The 7,980-nt window shown below is 43.5% G+C and overlaps 2 protein-coding genes and 1 non-coding gene across 7 annotated transcripts; 1 reads left to right on the top strand and 2 right to left on the bottom strand.

Annotated features, from left to right (window-relative positions):
• Positions 1-49: 49 nt before the first annotated feature.
• Positions 50-1,863, top strand: crcp (calcitonin gene-related peptide-receptor component protein). The gene is made up of 6 exons (XM_028982535.1): positions 50-93; positions 264-300; positions 379-477; positions 695-789; positions 1,317-1,374; positions 1,478-1,863. Exons 1-6 carry the CDS (start codon positions 86-88, stop codon positions 1,607-1,609), a joined length of 429 nt encoding a protein of 142 aa, XP_028838368.1. The 5' UTR covers positions 50-85; the 3' UTR covers positions 1,610-1,863.
• Positions 1,864-2,060: 197 nt separating this feature from the next.
• Positions 2,061-7,977, bottom strand: rad51d (RAD51 paralog D). Of its 5 annotated transcripts, none has more exons than XM_028982527.1 (12): positions 7,923-7,968; positions 6,037-6,115; positions 5,685-5,771; positions 4,193-4,254; positions 3,984-4,114; positions 3,664-3,745; positions 3,462-3,596; positions 3,286-3,381; positions 3,128-3,215; positions 2,968-3,041; positions 2,727-2,888; positions 2,061-2,655 (listed from the first exon to the last, which is right to left on the bottom strand). In XM_028982527.1, exons 3-12 carry the CDS (start codon positions 5,764-5,766, stop codon positions 2,578-2,580), a joined length of 990 nt encoding a protein of 329 aa, XP_028838360.1. In that variant the 5' UTR covers positions 5,767-5,771; positions 6,037-6,115; positions 7,923-7,968; the 3' UTR covers positions 2,061-2,577. The 5 variants fall into 5 exon arrangements, with proteins under 5 accessions (XP_028838360.1, XP_028838362.1, XP_028838363.1 ...); XM_028982529.1 differs by having other exon boundaries at positions 2,968-3,038; XM_028982530.1 differs by having other exon boundaries at positions 3,984-4,102.
• LOC114793236 (U6 spliceosomal RNA) lies at positions 6,869-6,971 on the bottom strand. The gene has a single exon (XR_003750226.1). It is a non-coding gene; the product is annotated as a U6 spliceosomal RNA (small nuclear RNA).
• Positions 7,978-7,980: the final 3 nt, after the last annotated feature.

Genomic DNA, 7,980 nt, shown 5'->3' with positions numbered 1-7,980 from the left:
TAATTTCTGGTAGGAACTTTCTAATTCAGTAGGAACTGAAGTATTCAGTCCGTCTGCTGCACCCGGACAGTTTAACAGGCGCAACATGGAAGTGTGAGTATATGGCTATATTTTCTGGCTATTATCGGATTTTATATGTGATAGAAGCATGAGGCGTGTAGTTTCTGGAGTTTTCATGCGACCTCACATGGCGCACCAGTGTGGATATGAAGTACCGTACAGTAAATTAGCATCTTGCATGTCCGTCTGTGTTGTTGCCCCAGGAGGGATGCCAATGCTGCCATGCTGAGCAACTATGAGGTCAGAGCAACCCGCACCATCCCCACAGAAGCCAGGTATTCATCTCAGACCTCCTCACTCTCCATCTCCTCGCCGCAGGTGTATCAGCTGCTTACAGACCTGAAGGAGAGAAGGAAGGAAAGCGGGAAGAACAAGCACAGCAGCAGCCAGCAGAACCTCAGCACCATCATGTATGAGGTGAGGGACCCATCTCTGCACACCTCATGAGACGCTTGCATTTGAGTCGCTTTTAGTGATTTTATACGTTTTAACTTTGCTGGTTTTATTGATCATGTTGTTTTCTTGTTTTATGTATTTATTGCCCTAACTCACTGTACAGAACTTTGGTCCTGTGTTGGTTGCTTTAAAGTGCTTTATGAAGTTGGATTGGACTGTCTTACTTCTTCTACTGTAGACTTTGAAGTACCTCTCTAAAATGCCATGTCACCTCCAAAATCCCGAGATTGTGAAGGACTTCCTGAACGCCATGCTCCCCCACAAGCTCACCAAGTGAGTGCTACTTCCTGTGTCCATCACACCTTAGTCAAAGTGAGTAATTGTCACATGTGACACAGCACAGCACCCAGTGAAATGTCCCCCCATCACCCTCAGTGAGCAGTGGGCAGCCATGACAGGCTGACCAGTGAGGATGGTACCTTGACCAAGGGGACCTCAGGGGCATCTGGGCAGTTCAGGCCAAATTAAGACTAATATTCAGTATAATATAGTCTTCCTTTGACAGAAAACAGGTCAGACATTTCAGGCTACTTTATAATTGAGACAAAGCTGTTTTGAGTGATCTGGAATGAGACCTTAGTGTCATAAAGAATTAAAGCTTCAGATATCCATGCAGTCTTGTAGAAGAGAACATCCCATAGTGGTCCTGAATTATCTGCTGCTGTATCTTCTACATGGGCTCCATGGTAGTTTTTGTTTGAGTGAATTAGCCCTTCTGTAATGGAACATGGATCAAAGATTAAAATGCGTGTTTCCAGAGGAATTGATGTGTGTAACTGGTTTTGTCCATGTGTCTGAAGAGCTGAGAAGTTGCAGCTGCTCAACCACAGACCTCAGACAGCCGTGGAGATTCAGCTGGTGAGAAGCTGTCTGTCTGATTCTTGACTCTTTGGAGCACTTTTGTAGACTCTCAGAGCGTGTGTGTGTGTGTGTGTGTGTGTGTGTGTGTGTGAGTGTGTAGATGGTGGAGGAGAGCGAGGAGAGACTGACTGAGGAGCAGATTGAAGAGCTCATACAGACTGTGACAGACACCCTCCCAGGAGACATGGCGCCAGAAGAAGATGTAGAGATGGATGTGAAGACAGACCACTGAAAATAACACCCCATGCAGGTCTTTATTAGTTGCTCCCAGAATGCATGTTTTCTTTTCGCAAATTTCATTTGTACAATTTGAGGGTTGATTGAAATGTGATAAAAATTACATGAAATGTCAAGAGTTTCTGGGAGTTTTGCTTGTTACTTATTAATTGATAACCAAAATATATACAGTTGGACCTTTCTGCTTGTTATGAGCTGAATCTTTTTGTTCTGTACAATTGTAGAGGGAAAATAAAGAAATGAACAACATCCGACTTACTTAACTTATTGAGCTAGAACTTTTTCACACTAGCCACAAAATTCTGTGTTTGGCTTGTTTCATTCATCAAACTTCAATCTTCAGTGAAGGTGCACAAACTGCAGGTGTTGCCATGGCCCTGGCAGTTCCCCAATCTTAAAATCAATTCAAATCTGTAGATGGATATTAAAGTAGCCTGAATAGTACGACCAGTTTTCGGATTTATTCAAAACGCGCAAGGTGAACGCTGCATTCTGTTCAACATGCATGCATGTAAAATAAATAAAGCTCTTCTCACCGCGTGATATCATAGTTTGGGTCAGTTAAGCCTGGACTACAAGGGAACAGATGCTCTGTACGGGTGCTTGGGTTACTGAATTGCATTACAAACATTAATTTTATGACTAATGAAGTTCTGAAACAACATATACAGTGCAGGCCCGAGTATGACGTGCAGACCTATCGATTCTCGCAGGCTTAATTCATGTTAAAATGTATATTTTACCCAAGTGAACCAAGGTGTTAAAATATTATAAAATTGTGTTCACCTGTTTGACCAGTTGTGCCAGGAACACCACTAACCATTGTGCTTTAAACGTATCCTTTATATGCTGGAAGTGAAAGAAACAAACCGCCATAATAATAAAAAAATAATAATAATAAACAAAGACATTTTTTCATCACCAAACTTTTGTGATGAATCCTTCCACAGCCAGTTTAAATATTCAAGATGTGACTGGCTGGTTCTCTGGATTTAGATTCTTGCTGTAGCTGATGTCCAGCTCCTCTTGTAGATGGCAAGGCTGCAGAACAACAGAATTCTCAGTGTTGTGCTGAGAAGCAGCAGTAGGACCTGTGTGGTCACATGACGCACCTGTCGCGAGGATTTGGTCAGTTCTGCAACCCTGAGGCAAGTGTGACTGCCAGGTCTCTCGACTTTCTGCAGAAGAACACGGTTATGTGGAACGTGACTCCAAGAATGGCCCAATCCAGACTTCAACACTCCACTGCTGTCCCGGGTCACATGGTTGGTTACCTGTGACATCACTGGTTAATGACAAATACCGAGCTTTAAAAACTTAACAAAAATCTGGATTTGTACAAAAGCTGCCTACCAGTACAGCTACACCAAAGTCTTTTGATAGGAGCTTCAGCTCTCCAGCCACTTGCATCATCATGGACATACCTGCTGTGACAGAGAAGCAGAAACCACATGGCCTGCAGATGACCTGCAGATGACCGCCTCACCGTGCTGATTTTAAATGGAAAACGCACCATTACTCTGCCTGCCTCCTACCAAGTGAGAGAAAAGGGCGGAGAGCGAGTCCACCAGCACTGCCTTAACAGAGCTGCCTGCAGACATCTGGAAGACAGAAGAAAGGGGTGCAGAGAAATGGCCACGTAACCAACTAGCACAGCACGTCTGTCCTTACCAGCTGGAGTCCCGCTGCTCTCCACTCCTGTAAACAGGCCAGTAGAGAGAAGGCGTCGAGCGCTTTATAGACGTGGATCCGTTGCAGCGCCGCCATCTACAGGACCAGAAGGTCGGAGTCCATTCTGGTGTAATGTGGAGGTGACTGCGCACCACAGCGGAGCCGACGGGACTAACCTGTTCCGCTGCGCCAGGAATTTGGGCCTGAACCATTTGAAGCAGGCGGCCTGCGGACATGCCTCCACTGGTATCGATGTACAGCACACCGTGCTTCAGTCTGCAGGAGATGTTGACAGCCACCCCAAAGCACACCTAGACAAGGACTGAAGAAGTCAAACTATGCTGCGCACAACCAAAGTCTACACATCAAGGTACTGACCTGGGTCTTGCCACTTCCTGGTCCACCACTCAGCTCTGTTATCTCTCCAGTATACAGGCCAGAATCCAGCAACTTATCAAGGCTGAAACAAGAAAAGACTCAGCTCGGTCTCACAGCACAGGTTCTGTCGGGCTCTACTTGGACCAGTTCAGATGTACGGTTCAGTTCATCCTGCCCTGGTAATCGTGGATATGAAAGAGCTGGAAGCGCAAAAACACCACTTACCATTGCTCTTATCATTGCTCTTATTCCAGACCTTTGCACATGTCTCCACACTTTAATTAGAATAAGATGCATTGAAATGGGAATTGTGAACTCACCTTGGATTTCCAGTAGACAGGATGGCTGTTGAACACAATAATTCTTCATAAAGATCCAAACCAAACACTGGGAAGGCTGTATGCTGAGCCAGCAGAACTCGACGTACCGCCATCAAAGCCTGAAAAATAATCTGTTGGGATACAGGGTCTACTGGTTCTAGAAGGGGTGTAATGAACACACGGTAAACTTTTATTCTGGATTTACAGACCTTGTAGGAAAAGGAACATTTCTGCGCCAGTTCTTCAATATTGGTTGAGACCAGATGCTCCACTAATAAAGAAAAATGTCCTCATGTTCATTATCATACATTTAGACAGAGTGTTCATGGGTGAACATTATTTTTGGCTGATTGTGAACAGTTTTAATCACATACAGAAGAGGATGCAGGAATTATAGATATGTATATAAATGGATCTGTGGCAGTTGCCCAAAGTGTAAGAAATGTGCTTGTGACTATATACAGGGTGGGCCACTTATATGGATACACCTTAATAAAATGGGAATGGTTGGTGACATTGAACACATTTTATAAGTGGTCAGAAACTTGTAAATAACCCATGAAAGAACCAAGCACACCATTGTTTTCTTTGTGAAATTACCAATAAATTTGATGTGTCACATGACCCTCTTCCTATTGAAAAAACAAAAGTTGGATCCAAGATGACCGGCTTCAAAATGGCCACTATGGTCACCACCCATCATGAAAAGTTTGCCCCCTCACATATTTTTGCCCCCTCACATGTGCCACAAACAGGACGTTAATATCCCCAACCATTCCCATTTTATTAAGGTGGATCCATATAAACGGCCCACCCTGTAGTTAGTAAAATGTGCAGTTTGGTAAGTTGTATAAGTATATGAACTCGTGTCTTGCTAAGGGACACAATTGAAGGTCTGATTCCTAAATCTCAGCATCTTCATCTCTGCCTCCTCTCATCAGTGCCAACATCTCCATCGCTGGTATTATAAACCCCTATCCTGCTTCCAGGGTCTCTTCCACCTGCAGCTCACAATGCCCACAAACATCATAGTCTGCCAACCTTATCACCATAGCAACCAAGAAAAGGCTCCACCACTGCTGTCACACTGTCCTCATACTTCTCTCCACTCCTGACTTGCTCATACAGCTCCTGTCTATGCGCCCGGTCATACCTCCACTACCATCGGTCCCCAAAACCTACGTGCTTCCACAGGTATGTACACTTGGACCTACATGCCTTTCTATTCTTCATCTTCCCTGTACCACTCCACATTTTCATTAATCCGCCCTTCAGAGTTATCTCTCCATCTGCTCTCCCTGCATGTGAGAACATTTACAGAGTTTTCCCAGCTGTCCCTCTGCCTAGCCACGTGGTACAGATGGTTCTCTCCCTCCGTAGGGTCCAACGTATCATACAACTCGCTATACACCTGAGATTTAGCCTTCTCCACCTCTCTCTTTTGCCTGACTGATCATCTCCTTGCAATATGCAATGAAGCCATCGAGCTTCCAAATGCATATGATTTATGGGTTATTATTTTAACTTGTTATGTTAAAAAGGGTTACAGTCACAGGTGTGCATATGTGAACTGGAGACGTAAAACATAAACCAGAGCTCCTACGCTCCTACAGGAAGCAGTTAAGTAAGAAGCAACTAAAAAAAAACAAAAAAAAAAAAATCAATAAATGTATTGTCAGATCAGTTGACTACCAAACTTACCAGTTCTGATGCCTGCAGACTGAAGAGCGTTGATAAGGTCATGACTCAGTCCGGGACACATGCCTACCCTGAGGACTGTCATTTCATCTGAGGACAATCACCATACCCATAAGGTCACAATTTAGAATTCGCTGGACCTGCATGTCTTGGGATTGTTAGAAGAAATGAAACCCCTGTTCACAGTCATTGGTTAAAATGAAACGTGTTTTCATCCTTTTTCCCGGTTGAGGCACATTATGCCACACAGTAACGCGTTTAGGGTCATGTGTAAATGTAAATGAGCTTGTGAGGGGGTAGGGACATTTAGTCAGCACAAGGCACAAATCAGGATTTTCAGTCCATTTGCACTCACCAGTCTTTTACAAACCACATCTATTCTGCCCGTCCATTACACAAGTTGACCTCGAGATGGCGCCGCAGCCAACGTTTCACTATGGAACAAATAAAGAGGGCTACTTATTAAAATATCAAATAATAGCAATTACATGTGGCTCTATGGCCATGAACCTGGTGTAGTTATATAAATAATATAACTATTAAAAAAATTTAAGACAGGCCTGAAACATTCCCAAACCTCAAATGACAGATTACCTCCTGTGAATGTTATTAATTGCTTGTCTGTATTAGTATGATGCGGCGGTGAGACTGAGGTAGTCCTGTTTAAACTTGACCTTCCAGCATACAGCACTTCTCTCACCAGAATGTCCCAGTCATCGTGTACAAAACACTGCATGACCACACCCAGAACTGTGTGCCATATGGTTGCTGTCTGAGACCATGCGCCTGCATCGATTCCAATAGAGCCAATAATCATTTCTTTAAAACATCAACTGTGATCTCCTGTCTAACTAGTGATGGCCAAAATCACACGTCCGGCAGGGAAGAAATGCACCAAGTTGCACCAGATAAAAAAAACAGATGACCAATAATAAGCTATGCTAATGGTGAAGTGATTGTCACATGTGATACACAGCAGCACAGCACACGGAGCACACAGTGAAATTTGTCCTCTGCATTTAACCATCACCCTGAGTGAGCGGTGGGCACCACGACATGTGCCCAGGGAGCAGTGTGTGGGGACGGTGCTTTTCTCAGTGGCACCTCAGTGGCACCTTGGCAGATCGGGATTCGAACCGGAAACCTTCTGATTTTGGGGCCGCTTCCTTAACCGCTAGGCCACCACTAAAAGTATAGAGCGCTTCAAGGGATTGCGTTTCATCCTTTCCCTGGGGCCATGCAAATCTTCTCTGTATTGATCCAATTTTAGTATATGTGCAGCCGTAGCAAGTTATGAGATTACGGAAATGAAGTACCACACTGTAAGATGAGACTTCTGTTGTGGCACTTTCTGTTTTATGGCTGATTCTTGAATGTATTGTTGCTGTTCAGGTATATTGTTGAGTTTGTGGTAATGTTATAAAAAAAGAGAAGACATTTGCAATCATATCAAATAATATTACTTGTTGTGTGCAAAGCAACTTTCCTATAACACTATGGTGAGGTCATTCATATGACCTCGCGAAGGTAGACAATCATAAAGCATAATGTCATTTTCACTTAAATTCCCATCCCACAGGCACAGGATGGTCCTGTTATATTTTCACCCCACTAGTGGACAATTTGTACCTCACTAGTAAAACTGGCCAACAGTTTGAAACCCACATAGTATTACTAGTAAAAATTTTGGCTTAACTATTACTTAACCTTAATAAGGTCAAGTGATGTATTCACTAGTTAGTATTTTGGCTTTCATTAGTACTACTAATTAGACAATCTGTAATTTATTAGTAGACTGAATGTGACCATCAAATGACCACTACTGTGTCATAAATTCTTACTAGTATGGAATTCAGCACTACTAGTGCAATCCTTTTTCAGACTAGTTGTACTAAAGTGGCACAAGGAAAAAAGCCTGACTTGTTGGACCAGTACAACCAAATGTCCAACTAGTGCTGCCAAAGCCAAACTAGTGCATGACTTGGGTATCTGGTATCAAGGTTATGGAATAAATGCTCACTCTGCTTTCCATGTGGCCTTGTATTGCTCGCTACAGTGTACACAAACCTGGTGCAAACCTTCAGTCATTGCCGACCAAGCTTACATTAAAAAGTATTGAGGTGAACTTTTGCTAGTGACCAAATACTTATTTTCTGCACCATTATACACATAACTTCTTTTGAAATCATACAAAGTGATTTCCTGGATTTTTCACTGTTAATTCATCTGACCGCCACTCACCTCCATCTTCCCACCTTCCGCTCTGCGACGGAAGTGCGTGAGTGACGCGCTGTGACGT

The sequence above is a fragment of the Denticeps clupeoides genome, chromosome 6 (genome assembly GCF_900700375.1).
Source record: "Denticeps clupeoides chromosome 6, fDenClu1.1, whole genome shotgun sequence".
Lineage (NCBI taxonomy): Eukaryota > Metazoa > Chordata > Actinopteri > Clupeiformes > Denticipitidae > Denticeps > Denticeps clupeoides.
This window is presented reverse-complemented; position numbering and strand designations above follow the sequence as displayed.